General features: G+C 40.7%; 2 protein-coding genes across 2 annotated transcripts; one reads left to right on the forward strand and one right to left on the reverse strand.

Moving 5' to 3' along the window:
• Nucleotides 1-3,224: 3,224 nt before the first annotated feature.
• On the reverse strand, nucleotides 3,225-24,852 carry cfap44 (cilia and flagella associated protein 44). Its single transcript, XM_084934649.1, has 34 exons — nucleotides 24,643-24,852; nucleotides 23,686-23,839; nucleotides 22,911-23,073; nucleotides 22,194-22,296; nucleotides 21,904-22,120; nucleotides 21,593-21,707; nucleotides 20,983-21,147; nucleotides 20,168-20,326; nucleotides 20,033-20,080; nucleotides 19,700-19,799; nucleotides 19,299-19,393; nucleotides 19,009-19,218; nucleotides 18,614-18,724; nucleotides 18,370-18,522; nucleotides 17,437-17,646; nucleotides 14,577-14,719; nucleotides 14,194-14,473; nucleotides 13,875-13,924; nucleotides 12,096-12,258; nucleotides 11,786-11,916; nucleotides 11,245-11,456; nucleotides 11,024-11,168; nucleotides 10,765-10,918; nucleotides 10,369-10,610; nucleotides 9,985-10,234; nucleotides 9,684-9,887; nucleotides 8,780-8,975; nucleotides 8,603-8,707; nucleotides 8,270-8,400; nucleotides 8,032-8,148; nucleotides 7,097-7,298; nucleotides 6,699-6,859; nucleotides 6,434-6,568; nucleotides 3,225-6,149 (listed from the first exon to the last, which is right to left on the reverse strand). Exons 1-34 carry the CDS (start codon nucleotides 24,707-24,709, stop codon nucleotides 5,928-5,930), a joined length of 5,313 nt encoding a protein of 1,770 aa, XP_084790775.1. The 5' UTR covers nucleotides 24,710-24,852; the 3' UTR covers nucleotides 3,225-5,927.
• On the forward strand, nucleotides 3,606-7,531 carry LOC146383421 (tripartite motif-containing protein 16-like). The gene has a single exon (XM_084934652.1). It carries the CDS (start codon nucleotides 3,775-3,777, stop codon nucleotides 5,464-5,466), a length of 1,692 nt encoding a protein of 563 aa, XP_084790778.1. The 5' UTR covers nucleotides 3,606-3,774; the 3' UTR covers nucleotides 5,467-7,531.
• Nucleotides 24,853-24,981: the final 129 nt, after the last annotated feature.

Below are 24,981 nucleotides of genomic sequence, written 5' to 3' on the forward strand. Positions count from 1 at the left end.
GACCACTCTTTCTTGTGTCAGAGTATAAAAACATGGGAACACATAGTTTCAGAAAATAAGAGTCCACACCTAGTGAGGAATTTCATCTGTCAGAAAACACAAAAGACCTCAGCTGTGCAGTCCAATAATACAACAGTCAGTTTGGATATTTTAACGCCCCCATGATCAAAAGGCAAGGATGAGCTGCTGCAGCTGCAACTAGCTTGTTTTAAGAAACTTATTACACTGGAAGACCAAACACTTTCAATTAATGGTGAACAAACATATCTCTATTTAATGTGGGTTTTCCAAAGTATGAGACTTGAGAATTTTTGTGAACATATTTTCACTTAAACTGTTCCATTTCTGGAAAAATAAGTATAATTAACTGTATAATAAGTATACAGTTAATAACTGTATTAATGAATATGTATTGAGTTTAAATACTCCAATATTATCCTAGAATGCAACCAACACACATTTACAGTGGTATGCAAAAGTTTGGGCGCCCTTGATAATTTTCATGATTTTCCTTCATAAATCTTCAGTTGGTTGGATCTGCAATTTCATTTAAATGTCTCATATAGCAGAGGAACACAATGATATTTGAGAAGTGAAATGAAGTTTATAGGATTTACAGAAAGTGTGCAATAGTTACTTAAACTAAATTAGGCAGGTGCATAAATTTAGGCACCCTTGTCATTTTATTGATTTGAATACCTTTAGCACTAATTATTGGAACATAAAATTTGTTTGGTAAGCTCATTGACCCTTGACCTACATAAGAAAGGGTATTTGAGGTGGCCAATTGCAAGTTTTTTCCCCTCTTTGCATCTTCTCTCAAGAGTGGCTACATGGGAGCCTCAAAACAACTCTTAAATGACCTGAAAACAAATATTGTTCAACATCATGGTTTAGGGGAAGGATACAAAAAGCTATCTCAGAGATTTCAGCTGTCAGTTTCCACTTTGAGGAACATAGTGAGGAAATGGAAGAACACAGGCACAGTTCTAGTTAAGGCCGGAAGTGACAGGTCAAGAAAAATCTTAGATAAGCAGAGGCGAAGGATGGTGAGAACAGTCATAGTCAACCCACAGACCAGCTCCAAAGACCTGCAACATCATCTTGCTGCAGATGGCGTCACTGTGCATCGTTTAACTATTCAGCGCACTTTTCACAAGGAGATGCTGTATGGGAGAGTAATGCAGAAGAAGCCTTTTCCACGCACATGCCACAAGCAGAGTCGCTTGAGGTATGATTAAGCACATTTGGACAAGCCAGCTTCATTTTGGAATAAGGTGCTGTGGACTGATGAAACTAAAATTGAGTTTTTTGGACATAACAAGAGGCGGTATGCATGGCGGAAACAGAACACAGCATTCCAAGAGCTAGCCACAGTGAAATGTGGTGGCGGTTCCATCATGTTGTGGGGTTTGTGTGACAAGTGCAGGTACTGGGGATCTTGTTAAAGTTGAGGGACACATGGATTCCAGTCAGTATCAGCAGACTCTTGAGAACAATGTTCAAGAATCAGAGACAAAGTTGAAGTTGCACCGGGGCTGGATATTTCAACAAGACAACCACCCAAAACACTGCTCAAATTCTACTAAGACATTCATGCAGAGGATCAAGTACAACGTTCTGGAATGGCCATCTCAGTCCCCAGAGCTGAATATTATTGAAAATCTTAGGTGTTACTTAAAGCGGGCTGTCCATGCTCGGAAACCATCAAACCTGACTGAACTGGAGATGTTTTGTAAAAACAAAATGGTCCAAAATATCTTCAACCACAATCCAGACTCTCATTGGAAGCTATAGGAAGTGTTTGGAGGCTGTTATTTCTACTAAATATTGATGTAATTTTTCTGTTGGGGTGCCTAAATTTATGCACCTGCCTAATTTAGTTTAAGTAACTATTGCACACTTTCTGTAAATCCTATAAACTTCATTTCACTTCTCAAATATCATTGTGTTCATCTGCTATATGATATATTTAAATGAAATTGCTGATCCAAACAACCAATGATTTATGAAGGAAAATCATGAAAATTATCAAGGGTGCCCAAACTTTTGCATACCACTGTAAACAGTTAAATAAAACTAAACTAAAAAATTCTTACTGAAAATGAGGTTGGCGAAACTCACGACACAAAAAAGCAGCAAGTTTAATGGAACGACATGTAAACTTGTGCATTTTACTGAACAGAGTATGAACAGAGTATAATGAGCTGATTTATATGCACTAAATAACAGCGTGAGTGTTTCACAGTCCTGGAAGAGGAGCACCTTGAACTTTGAACACAACTGCTTAAAGATTTCTATAGTTATGATAGTCACAATCTTTATGATCATCTTACATCCTGGTTGGATTTGCTTCAATAAAACATCTCAAGGCCACCTGACATCTGATTGATTTTGATTCTGACTTCACTTCCACATTTGTTGATTCAGCATCATATTAGTGAGGGATGCTTGGGCCTAAAAAATCACCTAGTACCCAGTTGAATGAAATAGATTCAACAGCCTGATGGAAACATTCCTCAGGGATTTTGCTAAGATCATACAGATCTGCCGGCCATATGTTGTTTACACCGAATTCTGACCCTACCCTCCGAATGTTGCAGAAACTGAGACTCTTCAGATCCGGCAGCACTTCACCAATCTTCTATTGTGCAGTTTTGGTGAATCAGTGTGAACTGAAGCCTCACTTTTGTATTTTTAGCTCACAGGAATGGCACCTGGTTTGTTCTCCTTCTGCTTATCGACCTGATAGATTGCCAGTTTCTGAAATACCAGCCTGTCTCGCACCGATAACCACGTTCTTGATGCATGCTTAATCATCCAGGTCAGTAAACCCCAAAAAGTTGATTCTGTTCATTTGGACGTTGCATTTTCAGTGGGAGAGCTGAAACGTTTATCCACCTGAAAACGCTACGTCCAGATGAACAGAATCCACTTTTTGGGGTTTCATCACATTCCTCGTTCTGATGCTGTTTGAACTTCAGCAGGTTGTCTTGATCATATCTACCTATCTAAATGCATTAAGTTGCTGCAATATGAATGGTTGATTAGATATTTGCACTAACAAGCAGCAGACCAAGTGTACCAAGTGACCTAGTTGTCAGTTTAAAAAAATCAGTTATTTTTCTGATTTTTTTTTTTTTTATCATTTTTACTTCTATTATTACAAACATAAGCTTTAAAAAAAATAAAATAAAATAAAGAATGTGTTAAGAGCACCAGAGCACTTTCCCATAAACTGCTTCATTGATTACAAGAGGAAAAAACATGATACCCATATTACATATCAAACATGATTTACATTACACTGAATTGGTACATCATCATGTTTAGTATTTCATGAATCAATTTAGGCCACAAACTGTTCAATGAAAACAGATCTACAGACCCATGGATCAACACTACAGCCAAACCAGTGATGATTGGTTTCACTGGTTTGGTTCTGCTTTGTTTTGTCTGCAGGCATTTTTACATCACACTCACTCTTTTCTATTTCTAACACTCAGGACATAAAAACACTCCCTGTTTTGTAAAACCACTCCTCTTCCTGGAATTATCTGAACCATAAAACACCCTCCCCCTTCTTCCTGTTTGCCCTTTGGTCAACATAACTTCCTGTTTTCTGATCCTTCCAAATATATGCCAGAGTGCAGATGTATGTAATTAACATACCATAACTGACAAGATAGCAAAGCAAGAAAAAGGAACTGAGTTTTGGTTTGGATCGGGTGGCAGGAAGTGAAACTCTCACACACTCACTCTCTCTGAGGTAAAATGGCGCAGCAAGGAATTCAGCTCGACCAGGACAAACTCTGCTGTTCGATCTGTTTGGATCTACTGAAAGATCCTGTGACTATTCCCTGCGGACACAACTACTGCATGAACTGCATCAAATGCTGCTGGGATAGAGGTGATCTGAGGGAAATCCCCTGCTGCCCTCAGTGCAGACAGACCTTCATACCAAGACCTGCTCTGGTGAAAAACACCATGTTGGCAGAGTTAGTGGAGGAGCTGAAGAAAAGCGGACTCCAAGCTCCTCCTGCTGATCACTGCGATGCTGGATCTGAAGATGTGGCCTGTGATTTTTGCATTGGGGAAAAAATGAAAGCTGTCAAGTCGTGTCTGCAGTGTCTGGTCTCTTACTGTGAGCAGCACCTCCAGCCTCACTATGAATCTCCTGCCTTCAAAAAACACAAGCTGGTGGACCCCTCCCAGATGAGGATTATCTGCCCTCGCCACAATGAGGTGATGAAGATATTCTGCCGCACTGATCAACAGTGCATTTGTTATCTGTGCTCCATGGATGAGCATAAAGGTCACTGCACTGTCTCCGCTGAAGCAGAAAGGAAAGAGAGGCAGAAAGCACTTGGGGCAAGTCATGAAAAACTCCAGCAGAGAATCCAGGAGAGAGAGGAAGCCAAGAGAGTGTTTCAGCAGGAGGTGGAGGCCATTAATCACTCTGCTGATAAAGCTGTGAGGTGCAGCGAGAAGATTTTCACTGAACTGATTAAAACGATTGAGAAAAGAAGCTCTGATGTGACCCAGCAGATCAGACTTCAGCAAAAAACTGAGGCCAGTCGGGTTAAAGAGCTTCAGGAGAAGCTGCAGCAGGAGATCTCTGAGCTGAGGAGGAGAAACACTGAGCTGGAGCAGCTTTTCCACACGGAGGACCACACACAGTTTCTCTGCACTTACACCTCACTGTCACACATCAGCGAATGGACAGATTCACCGAGCATCAACATCCGTCCTCTGCGCTACTTTAAGGATGTGACAGCAGCTGTGGCAAAAGCCAGGGATAAAATGCAGGAAATTTTTAGTGATGTTTATACCAACATCTCACAGACAGTGAGTGAAGTGGATGTTTTACTGCCACAACCAGATCCCAAAACAAGAGCTACATTCTTACAGTATTCCTGTCAGCTCACACTGGATCAGAGCACGGCAAACTCATTATTGATATTGTCCGAAGGGAACAGGAAAGCAACAGGAATGCCCACTTTGCTAGCAGCAGTGCAACTGGCAGTGGATTTATATGCCAACAAACCAGAATCACATGCTTTCACTAACAGGTTTCAGGTGCTGAGCAGAGAGACTCTGACTGGACGTTGTTACTGGGAGGTGGAGTGGAGCGGCGGAGGGGTTACAGTGGCAGTCACATACCGGGATATCAGCAGGAAGCAGCAAGAAGAAAGTGAATTCGGACACAATGACAAATCCTGGGCTTTGCAATGTGTCAACCAAAGATGCTTTTTCAAACATAACAAAAGAAAGACTCCCATTTCAGTCTGCCGGCCGTCCAGAGTAGGAGTGTACCTGGATCACAGAGCAGGCATTCTGTCCTTCTACAGCGTCTCTGGCACCATGACTCTCCTCCACAGAGTCCAGACCACATTCACTCAGCCCCTCTGTGCCGGACTCGGACTAGATATGGGATCCACTGCTAAGCTGTCTGACCTCAAATAGACTGGAGTTATTTAACAGCTGGTGTGAGTGGATAGAAGCTACACTAATCATGATGATGTTATGCTTCTATGATCATTTCTTTGACTAAGTACAGTAATTTGTGGGAAGTTTTGATGCATGCTCAAACATGCAGTTAAGGAAGTCCCAAAAAGTTCATTCTATTCATCTGGTTGTAGTGTTGTAATTTGTGGGGTCAAAATACAGAAATACTACATATTTCATAACTTCATTTATGTTTCTAATCATATCTCATTAAATAAGTGTCCCTGTACTAGGTGCTTATTCATTTAATGTTTCTTTAGGTGTGTTAATAGCAGAAGAGCAGAAGAGAAAAGGTGATGAGGGTCACTGAAAAGCAACAGTCCATGATTATTAAGCCTTATTGGTGTGCAAAGTGTTCATGATATAAATGGGTGCATGTATATTTCGTACTCTGTTCAGCTGCGCTATGTGGACATTCTTTATTTTCCAGTGTTGATGCTGCCTATGGGGGTGCGCAAGGGGGAAAGTGGTGGCAGTCTGGTCTGATCAGGGGGCAACATGTGACCCCCTTTGCACGACAGGAGGTGGATCTCTCTCCTGAGGGCTTCAGCTTGCTGAGACTGCTTTATCACCAAGTCTTGGAGATTCTGGATAGCCTCCTGGTCTGTGCGTCTCCTGTAGTCCTGGAACTGTTGTCTGCCCTGGATACATTCACACATATATAGATTATAGAGTATATGGGCAAAGTAACACATGATAGCAACAAATATTTTGTATATTTTGTATAAGTCTCTGGATCTGAATGAGAAAAGCAGAAGTGCATAATTATAGCAGGATTCAATTTTTATCCGGAACAAAAAGGAAATATTAACATATTAAAAGTATTTATGTTAAACGACACTATTAAAATAAACTGCATTATTTATTTATATATGTGTGTGTGACACCGTGGATCCCAGGCTCATCAGCCTTGCACATTGTTTACCATTTTCTTTTGGCTGGTGCTGAGTTTAAGCTGTAGCTCCTTCTTCTGTTCATTCAGACTCGTTGCACTGCGGAGATGCTCCGTATTACACGTGGTCACCTCCATCACAGCTTGACGTGCCTCTTCTACCTTAGCCTGAACACACACACACCCCAAGTAGAAGATTAAAAAAAAACTTAACCCAAAGTGGTTTTAAAATGTTCACTTTGCAAATGATCAAAACAGCACAGATGTAGACATCTCGCACACACACAGATAAGCATACATCCCACTGTCTGATCTCCTTGGCGTATGCGGCTTCTTTGAGGAGTTTTTCCTGCTTCAGCTCCTCCAGCCTCCTGTTCCCCGACAGCATCTGCAAAGCTTCCAAATCCACGAGCCTCCCAAACTTTGTTCTCATCAACTCGTTGCATTGCTGCTCCAGTGCTGCACCAAGATACAAGCAGGCACCCAACAGCACAGATTAACAAACACATGATCAAATCTACGCATGAAGAAAGTCACAGGAATGTTTTCTTGAAGCCATGTGGCAAATCCTGCAACACAAATCTGGATTTGTTTTCATCTGCATGTGTGTTTTCTTTTAAAGCTAATGTCTACATGTGACCTGTGAACTTCTCGTATATCTTTACACTTCAGCTCTTCCATGTCAGAGACTCTTACTCTGGATCGTGGCAGCCATGTTTCTGCGGTCGTGGATGAGCTTGGTGTGCTGCTGGCGAGCTTGACGGTGCAGATCTTTCTGATGGAGCTTTTCCCCCTGCAGCTGCTGGATGCGCCCCTTCAGCCTGTCCAGCTCACTCTTGTCCAGCACCAACGCCTCACTCAGATCTGACGGCACTGAGCCATTAACAACATACTCAATCTGGAAGACGCAGGGTGAAAGTGGAAGGAAGGAGAAAACAAAAAGAAAAAGTTCAAGAACTTCTGTAATATACACTAAACTGCACTGTAACCATTTCTTTTAAATAAAACATCACAAAGTATTGCACGGAAGTCTATTATGGTCAATATTCATAATAAAAATCTGTAAAATCCATGAAAATGTTTTGTTTTAATCCTGTTTGGCTTTGGATCAATAAAGATAAATAAAATCACGCATGCAAAAGAGTGTTCTTCTACTTTGTTTCTTCATTTGAATTTTTGTTTTATTCACTTTATTTAAAGACTTAAACATCTGTGCAACTCAATAACTCTACGAGGACAAAAAAAAAAACATGTACACAGAATGTTTTTTTAATGGCTATTAAAATTTGTGGATGTTGTGTGATCGCCACGGTCCAAATGCCCATTCTGAGAAAAACCTCTTATTTCCTGCAATATTCTTTTGAAATTTATAATTTTTAAAGTGTATTTTTAATTAACATACATTTAATTTTTTAAATATTAAAAAAAAGGCAGGATTTGTATAGATTTTGTAAAAGCTTGGATATTTGGTGAAATGGACTAATCAATTGTTTTTGTAGAGACTGAGCTGGTTGTACTTTCTCACTATAAGTATTTTTGACAGCAGGCAGACAATCATCTGTTATGTGTTGTTATGACTTGCTTGAAGCAGTTTTGTCACCAGAGAATATCCAGCATGACATCCCATTTACCTGGTGCAATCTCAAAGGAACCACAACATCCAGTTCACTGATTTTCTGCAGTTTCTCCTTGTTGATTAAATCCAAGTCGTCTTCTAGTGCAGCCCGGCTGCTCGTCACCGATTTCTCCTGCAGAGCAGATCAAATCCACGCAAAAACACAAGCACAATAACATGAGTGCAAAACACACGAGTGATAACAAGAGCAAGGTACAGAAAGCGCAACAGTGATGAAAACCGATGAGTTTGACCTTTTTTGCGAGGCTGTCGCTCTCCTTCTTCAGAGCTTCAGCGCTCTTTTTCTCCTCTGTTAACAGTTCCTCCAGGTCCAGTCGACGTTCACGCAGCTGCAGTGTGTTCTCAAACAGCTCAGGTTCACAGCCTGAGACACACAAACACAGACTTATGCTTAAATTCAAATTAAAGAGACCTATTTTCAGGCTGAAAAATGAAATGACCTGAAATCTGTCTTTAATGGTGCGTTTCAAAGTACTGAAACGTTTCTGTGCTCCTGCTGGAACAACAGAAAAGTTTTCACTGGTAAAAAATTAAAGGAGATGAATGTTTTTCACCACTTTACTGACCTTCAGGGCAAATACTGTCATTCACAGCAGCTCCTCCTTCTTCACTGTCATAATCATCATCCCAGTCATCGTCTTCTTCAGAGTCTCCATCACTGTCCTCTTCTTCTACAAACACACACTGTGATCATAAAGTACTGATGCACACATCGCTACACACACTGTGTTACTTTCCCTTACCTTCATTTCCCGTCTGCTCCTTCTTCTTCACACGTTTGATCTTCTTCTTGAAGACTTTGGTCAGAAACTCTTCATACTTATTGTTTTCCCCGAGCGAAGCCTGGAAGGCAGCGGTCAGAGCCTTCTCCCTCTCCTGCAGCTTGGCTATGTCTCTCCTCTTCATCTCCAGCTGTTCATTGCACTCTCCCAGCTTTGACTGTGAGTGATCAGAGGAAGGAAGTGTGAGGACTACAATAACTGCAGGCCCAGTGTTGTGCTTACACAGTTTTTTGGCAAACAATGATTTCCAGGCCACCAGTGTTTGGCAGCAAACACTACACAGTTATTGTAGTTATGTGTGGAAAAAATGAATTGTAAATTTGAGTCACAAATTTGATAAAATCTTCATGCTTCAGGTCTGTTTTCAAGTCTTTTTTATCAATTTAAAGTAAGTCAGTGTTATTTTAAAGCACATTTAGCAGCAGAACAAATAAAATAAGGAATGTCACTGTAAAATAGCAACGTATGAAGCCACCAGAAGCACCAAGAGTACAACAACTACTGATGAATGCAAGTGACAAGCTTTCTAAAAGCTGACAATTGTGCCGACCCTAAACAAACAAACCACTTGCTTCCACGTCTTCCTGTTATGACAGTCACCTGCATACCCTCTGACACTAAAAACCTCCTCTTTCTCTTTCTCCATCTTTAACATCTACCTTTCAATAAGCCCAACATCTCTCCTCTGCTCGTCGCCAAATGAGCCACTCTGTTTTATCCCTAAACTGTCCATTCAAAATAACGATGCATGTGGATGTGCATAGGTGAGCTAAAACATAAGAACGCTGCTATATCCTTTTAAGCAGATTACTAAAGTGTATTATTAAATAAAAACACCAACTCCAGGCTAATTCAATCCACCTACTGTGATGCTGTTCTCCTCCGTAATGCAGGTGTTGAGCTTCTCATGTAAGCCTCCCTCTCTCCTCTGAAATTGTTTGAGGAGCAGCATCTCCTGAAAGAGCGTCACCAGGCGGAGGTCAGCCAGCTTCAGCCGCCAGTCCAGATGCAGCTTCTGTCGACACAGCAGCAGCAGCTCCGCGTCAAACTGACAAACCGCAGTCTCCATCTGAAGATAAAATCCATCCCCACATCAGTTATTATCGAGAAGACATTCCAACTAGTTGGCCTTTTATTCAGTTAAAAATCGAATTAATGACAATGACCTCCTCCAGCAGAGTGTTCTGCTCATGCAGCAGTCTGATCTCCTCCTCCTTCTGAAGCTCCTCCTCCAGCTCGCTCAGTTCAGATCCTTCGTCCACTGGTGTCTCCTCTTCTTCTCTGGTTACAGATGAAACAGACAATCTGGGAGTTTCTTCTACATCTCTCCTCTGCTCTTCTTTTTTATCCTCCTCCATTTCTTTCTCCAGCTGCTCCAACAAACTCGCTGCTCCCTCCTGCTCCAAATCCCTAAACCTTTTTAAAAAAAAAAAAAATATTCTACAGTTTTTGTTTTCTAATGTTTTTCATGTCATTGTAGCAACAATGTCAAGCAAACCAACTGAAACCATTTAAATTTTTGGTTTTCAGAGAACAGCCATCCTCTGTACCTCTGCTCCCTCAGTGACCGGTATCGCTCCAAGGTGGAGTGGCTGTACCGCAGCTTCTCCTCTGGCACTTCCTCTGTTAACATGTTGGGCAGGATGGGTGGAGGCCGGCGGAGATGAACCGCCAGGCGCTGCTGGACCTTCTGCAGCCGCTGAGCCCGAGCACGCAACCAAGACACCAGACGAAGTTTGGAGTCCCGCAATGCCACGATCCGTCTGTTCACCTCACTCTGCTTTTCATGCATCTAGTGATGATGGAGTGAGTCATTAGATTATCCAGATAATTTAATAATGACATTTAAGGACCATAATTATATGCCTGCACGTAGGTGTGAAATAGATAGCACAAAGTATATTTAAAGCAGATGTGAACATCTGGGTATTAGTGTGAGTTTGTACATTTTCCTCCAAGGAAATCAGTTCTTCTCTCTTCATCTCAGCGTTCACTCTCCGGTGTTTCACCCCGATGTAGTCCCCGATATTCTCTTTGGCTTCACGGACGGCTTCCACGTCCTTCGGATCTTCATAGTCCTCACTTGGTTTCTCTGCGTAACTGAGACACCAAAAATCTGAACACATTTTTGAACCAGCGTCATAGTAATCATTTAAGCTCCAGCTACTCCTTAGTGGGTTAACCTGACACTGCAGAGTCACTCACATTTGTGCCCATTCCTGCTTCTTCTTTTCTATTTTGGCTCGAGCTTGCTCAGCTTTCTCTGCAGCCTTTCGAAGTCTCTCTTCCTGACGATCTCCCAGCTTGATCTTTGCTGTACGAATCACTGGGTGGCATAACACCTCCTCCTCTGGATGCACACAGGTGACAATGCAGGTCAAGATATATCTTTGATGTGTAAAACAAAGACACAATCACTTTCTTACCATCAATTTTGGTGCTGCCTTTTGCAGTCTCTGCTCTGACTTTCCTACAATCTAGTGCAGCATCTCTGTGTCCAACAGGCTCTCTGGTTGTGCTCCGATGCCTGACCTGAGCTGAAAGCTCGGCAGGCTCCGGTAAATGGTAAGTGGAGACTCTGTGGCTGGTCTGGATGGCAACCACAATGACCATTTTTCCACCAAGAGAGTCCCTGAACCTGACATCAAGCATAGGTGTTTGTCAGTTGGCTACATACACTATTCTAAAGATGCACGGTCATATTTCACTTGGCCAAAGTTTCAAGTAATGAAGTCTGTGCAGGTCAGTGGTCAAGTCAGGAACACAGCTTTGTCCCACCAGCTGTTCAAGCTTTCTGTTTGAGGGGCAGGCAGTCAGAATCAGAACAAAGCTGGCTGAAAGGGAGGCTAACCTTAGAAGGAGAGGAGCTAACAGTTTGTTTCACACCAAAAAGGCTCTTTTTAAGACAAATTACTATTTTTTTGATTTGTGAATAATATAAATAGTATAATAAAAACTTGCATGTACCAGTCCTGTAGTTTTTTGAGTGCTATGCTGCAGCGCTCCTGCTCCCAGGCTAGCTGCTTCCTGACCTCCATCACGCGCTGGGCCTTCAGCCTCTCTGCCTGTTTGTAACATCGCTGGTCCAGCTGCAGCTCCTACAGACACACACCAACACATACATCTAACAACAATCTACTGTGTCTATCCCTTAATAAAACATTCCAGATCAGATTATTTTTCAGATCTCATTGAATCTCAGTTTCAGTGGCAACGCAGCTGAATTTCCCAACTCAGGGATAGTGCACACATACACATCCCAGATTTGCATTTGTACCTCAGGTTTCAGGCGAATGTGCTCCGACAGATTCTGGTTGTCATTCAGCACTTTCTTAAATTTCTTCTGGAGTTCACTCAGGTTCTTCTGCTTTTCAGAAACCTTTAGCTCAGCCTCCTTTTGCAGTTGGTCATTTTGCAGCTTTTGCTTAGCCATCTCTAAGCTGGAACAAGGAGACATTAGAAAGTTAGAAGAGAGAAAACTTGATACTTTTCATGAGCCACAGCAAAGTTTCATTGTGAAGAGTCAAGCTTTCACCACCCCCACTTTGGCAGTTTATAACATGATGTCACGAGCTATGAAACCGAGGAACCCTGCACGCTCATATTCTGCCTACTTGTCAACCCTGTAAAGTATGTGTAACTCTGATGTCCAAAATAAACATAATGCATTAATAAGACTTAAAAGTAGTGACTGAGACCATTAACTCATCAGGAAAATGTTTACTTAGGTCACAGATGTGATGGTTGTAAGGTTATTTTCTTTCTATGTCTTTGTGAAACAGGAGTCTCCTTGTACTGGCCATTAGAAATAATGCAGGGTTAAGGTATCTTCATGTTTCAGATCGGGTGAGCTATGTCCATCATATACAGGTGAAACTGAATTTGAATATCATGCAAAAGTTAATTTATTTCACTGATTCAACTTAAAAGGTCAAACTAATATATGATATAGACTCATTACATGAAAAGCAAGATATTTGAAACCTTTATTTTTTATAATTGCTTCAATAGCGGCCTTCAGCTCTTCTGCATTGTTCGGTCTCGTGTCACTCATCTTTCTCTTGGCAATGCCCCATAAATTCTCTATGGGGTTCAGGTCAGGTGAGTTTGCTGGCCACTCAAGCACAGTAATCCCATGGTCATTGAACCAGGTTTTGGGTACTTTTGGTAGTGTTGGCAGGTCCCAAGTCCTGCTGGAAAACAAAGTCAGCATTTCCATAAAGCTTGTCTGCGGAAGGAAGCATGGAGTGCTCCAAAATGTCCTGGTAGATGGCTGCGTTGACTCTGGACTTAATAAAGCACAGTAGACCAACACCAGCATGACATGGCTCCCCAAATCAACACAGACTGTGAAAACTTCACACTGGACTTCAAGCATCTTAGATTGTGTGCCTCTCCATTCTTCCTCCAGACTCTGGGAACTTGGTTTCCAAATGAGATGCAACATTTGCTCTCACGAGAAAAGAGGATCTTCGACCACTGAGCAACAGACCAGTTCTTTTTTTCATTTAGCCCTTTTTCTTCCACACCTTTCCCTTCCACATAACTTTCTATTAATGTGCTTTGATACAGCACTTTGGGAGCATTCAACTTCTTCTGCAATTACCTTTTGAGGCTTTCCCTCCTTATGGAGACTGACAATGATGGTTTTATGCACAACTGTCAGGTCAGCAGTCTTCCCCATGATTGTGATTCCTACTGAACCAGACTGAGAGAGCATGTAAAGGCTCAGGAACCTTATGCAGGTGTTTTGGAATAATTAGCTTATTACAGTGTGACACTTTGAGCCTAAAATATTGAACCTTTTCACAATATTCTAATTTTCTGAGATTTTGAATTTGAGGTAAGCTGTAAGTCATGAGTCTATATCATGTATTAGTTTTACCTTTTGAGTTGAATTACTGAAATAAATGAACTTTTGCACGATATTCAAGTTTTCAAGTTTCACCTGTATATACAGTTCATGAGAGTCCCAAAAAGAGAAAATGGTAGATATACAGAGGAAGAAATTATTAATTGATACAAAATTATAACTAAACTTGCTATTTATTCTCACCTGTAGGCTGCTGGATCTTCAATATCCTCAGTCTCATTCCCAAGAGTTATCTAAATCATGCAAAAAAGATGATATTGATACAACCTCACACATATAAAACAATTTTATTAAACATTTTTTTTAATTTTTTGGGGGGGTTGTCTGTCTTCCACTGAACTGTTTTACTTGGGAACACGTGACCACAAGTTCAGCATTTAGGCCTATAAAGTGCCCCTTTAAACTTGGACTTATGAACTAGCTCAATTTTAGTCCCTTACAAACTCAAGCTGATTATTATATAACTGGTTTAAAGACAATACGCCATCAAAATGTGACCGACCTTGGGTGAAGGAATCTTGGCTCTCTTTCTCTGCAGGCTTTGCTGCATCTCCTCCGGAGGAAGCAGGCTGAAGGAGAAGATGTTCCCGTCATCTCCCGCTGTCAGCACAAACAGGTCGTCGTGGCTACAGCGGATGTGTCGCAGGTGTCCATACTGGTTGTCGTGGACGCTGAGAGTCCAGTAAGCCTGCATGGAGGTGAGGCTGTGATCACCAGGCTGCAGGGGATAAATCCTGATGGAGCCCGAGTTCATGCCGCAGAGAAGCAGCTGTCTGTTGGAGCTACAAAGCACCAGCGCTTCAGTCACCACCCTTTTCATTCAAAACATGTAAAGTGTAAACAGCTGCACAAAAGTTTAGAAAAGCTAGTCTGTCCTCAGGCTACCTGAAGGTGATGGAACAGATGGGGTCATCCTCTGCATTATGTACAGGCAGAAAGCTGAATGGTTCATCCTGCCGATGCTCAGGAGCCTCGTCTTGATTTTCAGAGAACTTACAGTGATATAAGAAGCCTGAGTCAAAGCCTCCCTACAGGGTTCAGAGAGACAGAAAACAGTTAGTCGTGAAGAACAAATCACACTTCAGGATATTTACCTATATCTCATCAACTTCCAGAGCTAAACAGATATCATTAACTCCTTTCTATAAAACTGCATGGCTGGTAACTGATAAATAGATACCTGCATAGGATTAAACAGAATCTCTAGACAAGGCAGGGTTTTAGCCAGAGCCAGCATTGTAATAAAATCAATATAAACCTGTTTTGCTCATTGTTGATTAAGTTATTCAAAATGTGATTACCTGCCCAGCTCTGTTGTAGAATTGACCCATCATCTCGTTCAGTTTAGTGCTTTTCATTTGTTGCAACTTTCTGATGCAGAAAGTTAGACTGATGCTTGCTGATGAATGTGACTGTAATGTGTGGCCATTGCATTCAATTACACTAAAGCAGACCTTCCCAAAGTGTGGGGCCCGTACTGGGCGCCCACACAAACGCAAAGCAGGAGATGAAGCACTGCTGAATACACTGTTCCAAAAAATAGTAATGTCAAAGTATCTTACTGTATATTTTACAGTTTTGTACTGTCTTTCTAGAATATCATTAAATTTACATAAGTAGACTGTGATTTTACATGTCAAAGGTAAAATAACATAACATCACTGTAAATATAGTAAAACACAATTTACTTGTTTTTTAAATATTTTTTTTGTACATATGCATATTTAGATTGTAAAAATACATTCACAAATGTATCATGATTTCACAAATATCTGTCCGTTATTTGAAAGATTGAACTGTTGAATTCAAATGTAATGCTATGGAAAAGTATATAACATGATTCCTATAAGTTTGTGTTACATCACATAAGCATTATTATCATTGCTATTTAGGGCGATCGTGGCTCAAGAGTTGGTAGTTCGCCTTGCGATCAGAAGGTTGCCGGTTCGAGCACCGGCTCGGACACTCTCGGCATTGTGTCCATGGTCAAGACTGTTCACCTACTGGTGATGGCCAGAGGGGCCGCTGGTGCGATATGGCAGCCTCGCCTCTGTCAGTCTGTCCCAGGACATGCAATCCATTATTATTTAAACCAACTGTTAACTGTATATTTCTGTACATTTATGTATTATGATTCATATTGCCACATTCATTGACCTTGTTTATAGGTAATTTCATTGTTTGATCACGTTAAAATGTTCCTAATTTAATGTCTAAAAGCACCTGGAAAAGGCAGAATCCCATGTAAAATTAGTGCAACAAACTGTATTTTCATTACTGAAAATAACCGTATTTTTATGGGACAGTTATTTTCTGTTATTTTACGGTCGTATTTTGGCGCCCCAGCTGCCGAAATATTACCGTTCTTTTAAGATGTTATTTTTAACAGTGTATGTTTCCAAACCAACTTCATTCTAAGCCAAAGACTAGAAAATATGGTGAAGCAAATCTTCCCTTTGGTTTCACCTGCACAAATGCCGAGGTAGGTCTCCCCTGCATAATTGGTTTTCCCTTCGTCGGGAGCACGCTGGGCTCTCCAAATCACGGACAAACAGTATCCCACATTCTTGATTGTTAGTTCACAAACACTTGTTGTAATGACTAACTACTCCTGACATTTTGGATGTTAGCTCTTTATACAGTAAAGTTACAGCGGGATACAAATAATATCAGGCTGATCCTGCCACGATTTGTTCCCCCGTTCAAATCACGGACAAACAGGATCCCACAGCTGTTTATGTTTTTAAACCCATTTTGCACAGAGAGGCCTTTTTTGAAAAATGTATTGATAGCAATGTTGAATATTATTACACAGGAAAAAAACAACTACATGTAAAATAATTACACCGTGACGGCTCTACCTTTCTAAATGGAGGGACAGTAAATCTGTGTGTGTGTATATGTAAGCGTGTAAAACCTGCAGATAGTCAGATTAACAGTATTTTGTCTCTATCTGCCATTCTGCAATTCATCTCATGTAAACAATAACGTGGCGCACAGCGTGACGTGAAAAAGGCACATACCTTTGACGTTACGTGACGAACTCTGTAGTCCTCGTCCGCACGTAAACGCAAAAAAGGAGTTTTAAAAAATCTCAGTTTTCTGTGATTCCAAACGCCGTTTACGTGTGGACGAAACAGCTGCGTTTTCAAAAATACCCGTGTAGGTGCGGATATAACATAAAAGAGTTAGTAGTGTATTTTCTTACTACCTGTCATTTATTGCAGATTACTTGTATTTGCTTAATTGTTTACTAAATGTTTGAGGTGTGAAATAAACCGCAATGGAGCAAAATATGGGTGTGTGTGGTTGGAGGATGTGTGCGTGCATGCGTGTGTGCGTGCGTGTGCGCGCGCGTGGAGGGGGGGGGTGTGTGAACATTTTTCTTGTAAAACAAAGGGGGACCCAGCAAAAAAAGTTTGGGAACCTCTGCACTAAAGACTCTCGGAGTGTACAATATATTTGAAAGTGGAGATGAGTTTTCTAGTCTTCTTGTTTTTTGGACTATATCTGATATTGCACAATGGTTTGTTTTTTGGACAGATTTGATAGCTATCAAAAAACATTTGGTACCTCACCCTTTTTAACTGTGGATTTTACATGTTTTTACTCACTGACAGCAAACGCAGGTTGTAGTCTAGTTTATTTTCTACTTTTGTGGGTGAAGGAACTTGGTATCATATTCCTGTATGACTGTAAGAAACAGACACATTATGGGTGTGTGTGTTTGTGTTTGTATGCATACCATGGAGAGCCAGAAGTGTCCAGGCTGTGAATAGAAGCCACAGCAGAGAGGACTTGGTGGATCAGGGATATAGATAGGAGGTAATTCTTCCTTCTCCTCTTTTTCTTCTTCTTGCTCTACATCCAGCTTTTTTGTATCTTTTAACCGTTCTTCTTTCGCTTTCTTCTTCTTCTCCTTTATGGCTTTATTTCTTGCAAAATCCTCCTCTCTCTGAAACACAGAATTTAAAATGCAAAACATCTGATCTGAAATGACCTTTCCATTCATATTCGAGCAGCAGTTCTTTTAAATAGAGTAAAAAGGCAGGAAATAAAGAAACACCGAGTACAAAAACACAGTTAATGGAGCCATAAAAGTTAAGAACAGCGGCCGCACAATTAACCTTAGCCACAGTCCTGGTAGATAAAGTTAGTGGTTACACATCCAAGTAGTAAAACTTACATACTTAAGATTTTATAGCTGGTTAACCTGCTCACAGTTACTGTGAACCTGCAAGCCTCTTCTCAACCCACTTCTGTCACAGCTCAGCTATTGCTGACTTGGAGCATCTGGACTTCTTTAAGTTGCCTAAAAACGTTTCACCTCTCATCCGAGAAGCTTTTTCAGTTCGGCAACTGAACTGTAGAAGCTTCTCGGATGAGAGGTGAAACGTTTTTAGGCAACTTAAAGAAGTCCAGACGCTTTTCTTTCCAAGCTCCTTAGACTACGATGACCTGGATGACTGAGAACCTTCACAGACATATCTGTAATTATTAATTCCTTTTCAGTTTTTCACTGGGGGGGGGGCGTCATAGAAGAACGAGGAGGTCCCAGCACAGAGCTGTACTGCCAAAATATGAACACTCGCAGAAGTGAATGTTGATCTTTTTTTACCTGACGAAAATGTATTTATTTATTCAAACAGACTAAAGTCAAGAAAGACCACTTTCAGACCTTGATTCGAGACTTGATGCTTTTAAACTTGAAGGATCTTCTGGGCAGCTCCGACAGATGAAAGGTGTTGGTTGGTTTCTGAGTTGCCAGATCAGGACTGTGCACCTCAACCACATGACCGCTCTGACACAGGATGACCAGATTGTTATCGTTCTGTATAAAAACGTACAAAAAACAACGTTATGCAAATCTATCACAGAGACCCTTCACATTCACAGCAGCGATGATTAAACACTGAGCTTACGTGAGAATGCGGTGACCACTCCAGCGCCTTTACCGGCCCAGGGACGTGGATAAAACCGATGGGGTTGTAGTTCTCTCCAACAGTGAAGAAGAAGACAGTGCAGTCAGCACTCTGAGGAGAAAGATCAGAATAAGAAGAGATATCAGAAACGTACAACAAACACCAAAACCAACCTTAAACTGATAAAGTGTCTACAGAAACTTTACAAACATCACCTCTAGCTAGCTTAGCTCTAGCTGAACTTTTAATGGGTGGAAATTCCTTCTTGCCAAAGCCAATAAATGCTGACAAAACCTAGCTTTGTGTAGCAGATGAATTTAGCCTATCTGAAGAAGCCTTGTTACTGGTACTCCATACTATATGCTTGCACAGTAGTAAACTAGAAAACCGCTTACCCCTGTGGCCAGGATCTCTCCATTTCGTTCATATGCCACAGCTGTAACAGCAGCATCATGTGGTTTGAAGGGCTGTCTAAGGCGCAGCTCGGCATCTCCTTCGGGGCTCTGTCCTGTGATAGTTTGCAGCCTCTGAGGGTTGTACAGCTCCAGCAAGCGTACTACTCCATTTTCAAAGCCGGTCACCAGTAAACCTCCACTCTGGCTCACCTTAAAGCCAACACCGGAGCCATTGTTGAGCCTTTTGAGTCACACTGGAAGAAGAATTCCGTTTTCACTGACACACTCACCTTAGGTGGAGCCCAGCAGAGAGCAGTTCCTCCCTGATTAAAGCGTCTGGTGGTCAGTTCTCGTTTTGCCAGGAAGTCAAAAACTTTGACAGAGCCTGGATGACATGGACAAAATAGCAGCTCTTACAGAGTTTGTATGTGTTTTCACATATATAGTATATTTATATAAACTATATATCTATAGTATTAGCTCTTGAGAACAGGCATGTGTGATTTTGGTGATTTTTCTCATATCTACTGACATGAAAGTGGTTCCAAATCCGGGCCCAATAGCTTTGGGGTGTGGCGACAGTTTAAGTGTAACAGCATTTTTCTTTGAAATGCATGGAACTGCTAGTGGTTGATTGGCCACTATGGAAAAGGAGAGCATAGTACAGGTATGTAAGCACACATGGACTCACAGTCCAGAGTGGTTGTTGCCATCAGGTGGGATTTCTTTGATACGTCCAGGCCTTGAATCATCCCACCATGGAACGAAAACAGGCACTCTGGATCAGGACTCTGCACACAAAAGACTTTATTACACAGGCTGGAACCTGCACACTGTATTATGACACACAGTGGTTTAATGAAGTTCCTATGAAGAACGGAGAATATAACATTTTGGTCTTTATCAGTTACAATCCATCCATTTAGAAATGTCTGCACTGTTACTTGTTCATTCAAATCCCCAATAAACAAATTGCTGCATTTACATAGCTTCTCCATAGAAACAAAAGATGCAGGAAACGTACTGTGTTGGTGAATGAAAGGTCCAGTTTCCAGATGGCTCCATTAGAATCCTACAAGTTCACACAGGAGAGTGATCAGGACCGAGGTGAGTGTGGATCATGTGTTATGGTTTCCAAGTGCAAACCTTTTTTTCTGACCTGGGCAAACCAAACGAAGGAGTGAGGCAGGGAGCTCCTCTTCACCACAGAGGAGAGGCACACATTGCGTCCGACCACCAGCTCATTATTGGGCTCCATCTCAAATCTACTGCCGTCGCTGTTACTGTCAGCTGTGTTGATCCTCTCAAAGTCCCAAACCTGATGGGAAAATTTTACTTTTGCTATTCACACATTGATACAATTTTACAACTAGAAAGAAAAAAGAATGGTATTGATAAAAATGGTCATGGTGAAAGTATTACAGAAGATTGGTTGTACTGTAAGCACCAGGATTATCTTAAAAGAGAATGTCAGCATTTTTTTTAAATAACTGACATGATTTTTAAATAACATGATCTCAATAAATCCATCTGCTCAAATCCACGCTCAACACAAATTCCAGTTTCTTTAAGAGAAAGAGAAAGTGCCTCTATATTTCTACTCTAGCCCTTAATTAAAAAAATGTATGCTCGTCCAATAAAGTACTAATAATTAAAAATAATGTATTTTAATCCACTAGGGCAATAGTCCCCAACATAGTTTCCGAAGGAATAATTATTTCCTCCTTCAGAAAAAGTTCATTGTTAATTTTAGCTGTACAAAATTGACTTGCAGTGGCAGCAGCCTCCATCAGGATCAAGCATGTTTGGCATGTGGTGGAACAAGCTGAAGGACAAGAAGTATCTGCTGGCAGTTACTACTGTTAACACCCAGGGGACACATGGCCATGCTCTGACAGGTCAAATGTTTTTGTTTTTGGCAAAATAAGGGGACTCTATGGTTTAATGTTGTGATTGGTGTAGCAAGGATCTTACCCTGACAACACCATCAGAGCCAATCGTCATCAGCTGTCCATCTTCTAGGGAAAACGGCTGGACCGTCCCTGCATGACAGGTCCGGCCATCATTACGGCAAATCTCCACCTTGATGGTGTTCCCATCCCACAGCAGCAAATTGCCCCAATCTGTTCCTGACAACACCTAAAAGGAAAAGATGAAGTGAAATATTAATTCTCTTGTACAGAGCCGATCTCGCAAAAGTTCATCTTCATTTTTTTGCTCCAATGTCCCTTGCGAGGCTCCATACTCTTGACTAAAACATGAAGTGGTATGTAAATACTTCTTTCTGAGTGTCACTGACCTCTCAAAGGACTTTAGACTAAAAGCTACATTTACCCATACTTTCACACAAAGCTTTATTTCATGCACTTGTATAATTCAATCTACCTCTTATCTACAGTTAATAACAAATCACCTATTCACTTTAATTTACACATGTAATCAATACTATAGTTGAAAAAAAGTAAAATTCTTGCTTTTTATCTGGAGACTTCACTACATGATGTGTGGCCAGTTTCAATTTAAATGCATTAATGGGAAGTTAAGAGGCTCTCTTGGAGGTAGCCTCTGGCTCTCGAGTACAGACCTTTCCATCAGGAAGTTCCACGTAGCCCTCGATATCAGTTGGTACAGTTTTCCCAAAATGTCCTATAAGTCCTTGTAATTTAGGACCTGTGAATGTGTTTGCCATTTTCCAAAACCTAAGAGAGAGAGAAAGAAAACAAAAACATTCGACATTGCAAAAGGGTAAAAACCTCAACTCTGTGGTCAGAAATGACTGCAGTTATTTTTTGTTATTCTGACCCCAGAGTTTACCACAATATCCTCTGCATAAAACAAGAAACTAACTCAAAGTTGTTTTTGCAACATTTTCAGAGGACTATACTCTGACTTTACTTGATGTGCCCAAATCCAGACGTTGTGAGGATTCCTGGGTTATATGGGGAAAAGCTGACTCGATAGACCTCCTGTGAAATGGCCTTGCAGCTCAGTATCACCTCCTCCTGCCTCCAGTCCCACAGTGTCAGCGTGTAGTCAGGTGCACTCCCCACACTGGCCAGTATGCTTCCGTTGTGGTTAAACTCCACAAAACTGTACTCCCGCTCAGTACCACCTACAGACATGCAGGTTAAATCAAGAGCATCAAATAACATTAAGATAATAACTGTAAAATGAATCCGATTTACCTCTGAGGATGCGGTAAGGTCCCAATGAAGGATATTCATAGACTATGATGTTGGGCTGTTTTCCCTTCTCTGCTACAACAAAGTACTCCTTGCCAGGGTGGGCCTTTAACCACACACACAAACACACACATGTCTGAGAAAATGCAGTCATCAAGTGATTAATTATGCAACTGGACCAAATGCATTTTATAATAAGGGATTGTAAATCTTCCTGTAAATACTGCATTAAAACAATTGAGGCATTAATTGTGTGTACCTCAGTCATTTCTGCTTGAAAACTGTAGGTGCATAAATGTACACTTCTGCAGGAAATCTTTGGAGTGCCTACGATATAACCCACATAAGCAGCCAACCAGGTTGCTGGCATTTATCCTGGAGTTTTACATTTGATGCTAGCTGCACTGTTAAATTATAAAACTACAGCAGAAAAGTTGCTGGAAATGCATAGGAGGAATTTGCGGCAGTAGACAGGCCAATCATATTAGTTGCGGGCTGAGTCAACATGATGTGTAGTTACATTTCTAGAGAGGTGCATACTGGGTTACACCGAGGGCTTTCAGAGGAATTTGGGGTTACGGTGTAGTTGTGCCGTAGATTTCCCGCTAATGCTTAAATTCCTAGTAGCATTATTTAACTCCTCAACGTGCCTGCTGTCAGTCACAGAGATTGCAGATTCCGTGGGACAGTTCACTTGCATGATGAGTAATTTCCCCTTACCGTGATTGCTCCGATTCCCCCTCCACTGCAGGAGCGCAGGTATCTCTGCTCCTTGGTGTTCACATCGAGCAGGACGAGCATGTTCCCCGCTATAAAAATCAGAGTTCTGTCATCCAGCAGCTTCAGGTTTGCCCTGCGTCCACAGTCATAGCCAAAGGAGTGACTGATTGCATCATTAATTAAGGATATCAAAGTTAAAATTCACATCAGTGTTTTAGAAAAATGTTTTTTAGCAAAAGTCCCATGAAAATGACAACTGCTTTTTTATAATAATGTATAAATATACTAATATCTCTGGCCCACATACTGTTTATACATACTATTACTTTAGAAGCACTAGTATTAGCAGAGAAATATATGACACATACCATAAGATAATGGCACTATAATGCTACTGTATTAAACAATATTACTGCTTAGTCTATACTACATATTACTTACAATATACACAACGCATGTTTAAATGTACAGTATATTATACTGAGCATTCATACTTACACATACACTTATATAATACAAGCTAAACATATAATGGCTGCAAACATCAACACGATATAGAGTTAGGTAGTGTTTATAACATATTTAAATAAAATCGTGGGGTGTTTACCTTACAATATAAAGTGCCTTTAGGCAACTGTTGTTGTGATTTGCTGCTGTATAAATAAAACTTAATTGAATTGAATACATAAAAGCTGAAGTTAAAAACTACTCAAAATAAACTATGTGCACTATTCTTATAATGGAAGGTGTAAAAATATTTTTCAGCAAAGGATACGAGAGATGCAGGAGGTTCTCTGGGATTTCAGAATCGGGTGTGATGTACGGTCTGGAGTGAAGCTCTTCATATTTGTAGTACATGTCTGCAGGGAGTTGCTTTTTTGATTGGCTCCCAGCCTCCTGCTGCATTGCTGAGTGCTTGGTATCACATTCTGCAAGGAAGGAAAGATGTGAAAACCGTTTTTAGTCACTGGTGACTTGTACCATTTAATTAACTTTATTTTTCCAGCATTTTAGCACTCATAACTTCAGGGAACTACAGGGGATAGCCACATGATTTTTTTAGTGCTTAATCACATTTATGTATCAATTTTACACGCACTCCAAGTGTAACAATCTACAGCCAAGACCTTTCATTCAGGACACTGTCTTCACAACTTGTTTTCTAATTCAACCTAGGACCTTCTTGCTTTAAAGTGATAGTGCTACCACCTCACAACGCAAACTTTACACTAAAGGGAAAACACCGATATCGGGTATTGTGAAATGGTTTTAGTGAAACTGGGTTTTACGTGGTGCATGACATAAAATGATCAGCAAACTACAATAACAACTAAGTATCTAAAACTGATTGCCTTTAACTTGGTACATTCATGAGAATGCATGCTTTATTTACCCCAAGGTTTTGGCTACATTAGCCAAAACTACTTAACACAACCTAGAACAAAGCTTAAATAGGTAGAATGAGGACATTGCTGTACAATAAAATTCAAAATCAAAATAAATGTCTCAATAAAGTAAAAAGAGAAAATTAGAACAAAAATACAACATTTTAAGTTTAAAATGTAAATATGTAAATTTAAAATATGAAATAAATTAATAATTAATAATAATGGATTTTTATTCATTAAAAGTTGAAATAAAGCGGGTTAATAAAGTAAATTAAAATAGCTGACATTAAAAAAAAACAATTATTAATTAAACTTGGGGGGAAAATAGCATTAAACTGCCTGACCTTCATGTGAAGATGTCCGTGTGCTTTCAGTCTGTTCACTAACAAAAGCTCCGTTTTCTCCCAACATTTCCTGTTTGTTACCTGCTCTGTGAAACACACACAGACAGTCTATTATTCAAAGGTATTTATAGCTTGAAATGAAGGAAGTTAAACTTTAGAATATGATAATACACAATGCCACCAGATGGATTTAAAGTCCTATCTTCTGGATATGGCTCCGTAAAGTCTGTTGCTACGTTGCCGGGCAACGGGGAAAATCAGTGAGTTGCAAAGCCTTGTGGGTTATGTAGTTCTCAACCGTTGTCTTGCGTTGGAGCGTAACGGGTCGTAATTTTAAAG

This window comes from Perissodus microlepis, chromosome 7 (assembly GCF_051167445.1).
Source record: "Perissodus microlepis isolate ML-2025 ecotype Zambia chromosome 7, ASM5116744v1, whole genome shotgun sequence".
In the NCBI taxonomy this organism is placed as follows: domain Eukaryota; kingdom Metazoa; phylum Chordata; class Actinopteri; order Cichliformes; family Cichlidae; genus Perissodus; species Perissodus microlepis.

What these genes read in the sequence shown, in the direction of transcription:
- LOC146383421 (XM_084934652.1), top strand. Translation starts at nt 3,775, where the DNA reads ATGGCGCAGCAAGGAATTCAGCTCGACCAGGACAAACTCTGCTGTTCG.
- cfap44 (XM_084934649.1), bottom strand. Translation starts at nt 24,709, where the DNA reads ATGTTGGGAGAAAACGGAGCTTTTGTTAGTGAACAGACTGAAAGCACA. An exon ending in ACGGACATCTTCACATGAAG is followed by an intron (nt 23,840 to 24,642) that starts GTCAGGCAGTTT and finishes CCTTCCTTGCAG; the next exon opens with AATGTGATACCAAGCACTCA. An exon ending in AAGCAGGAATGGGCACAAAT is followed by an intron (nt 10,919 to 11,023) that starts GTGAGTGACTCT and finishes TTGGTGTCTCAG; the next exon opens with TTACGCAGAGAAACCAAGTG.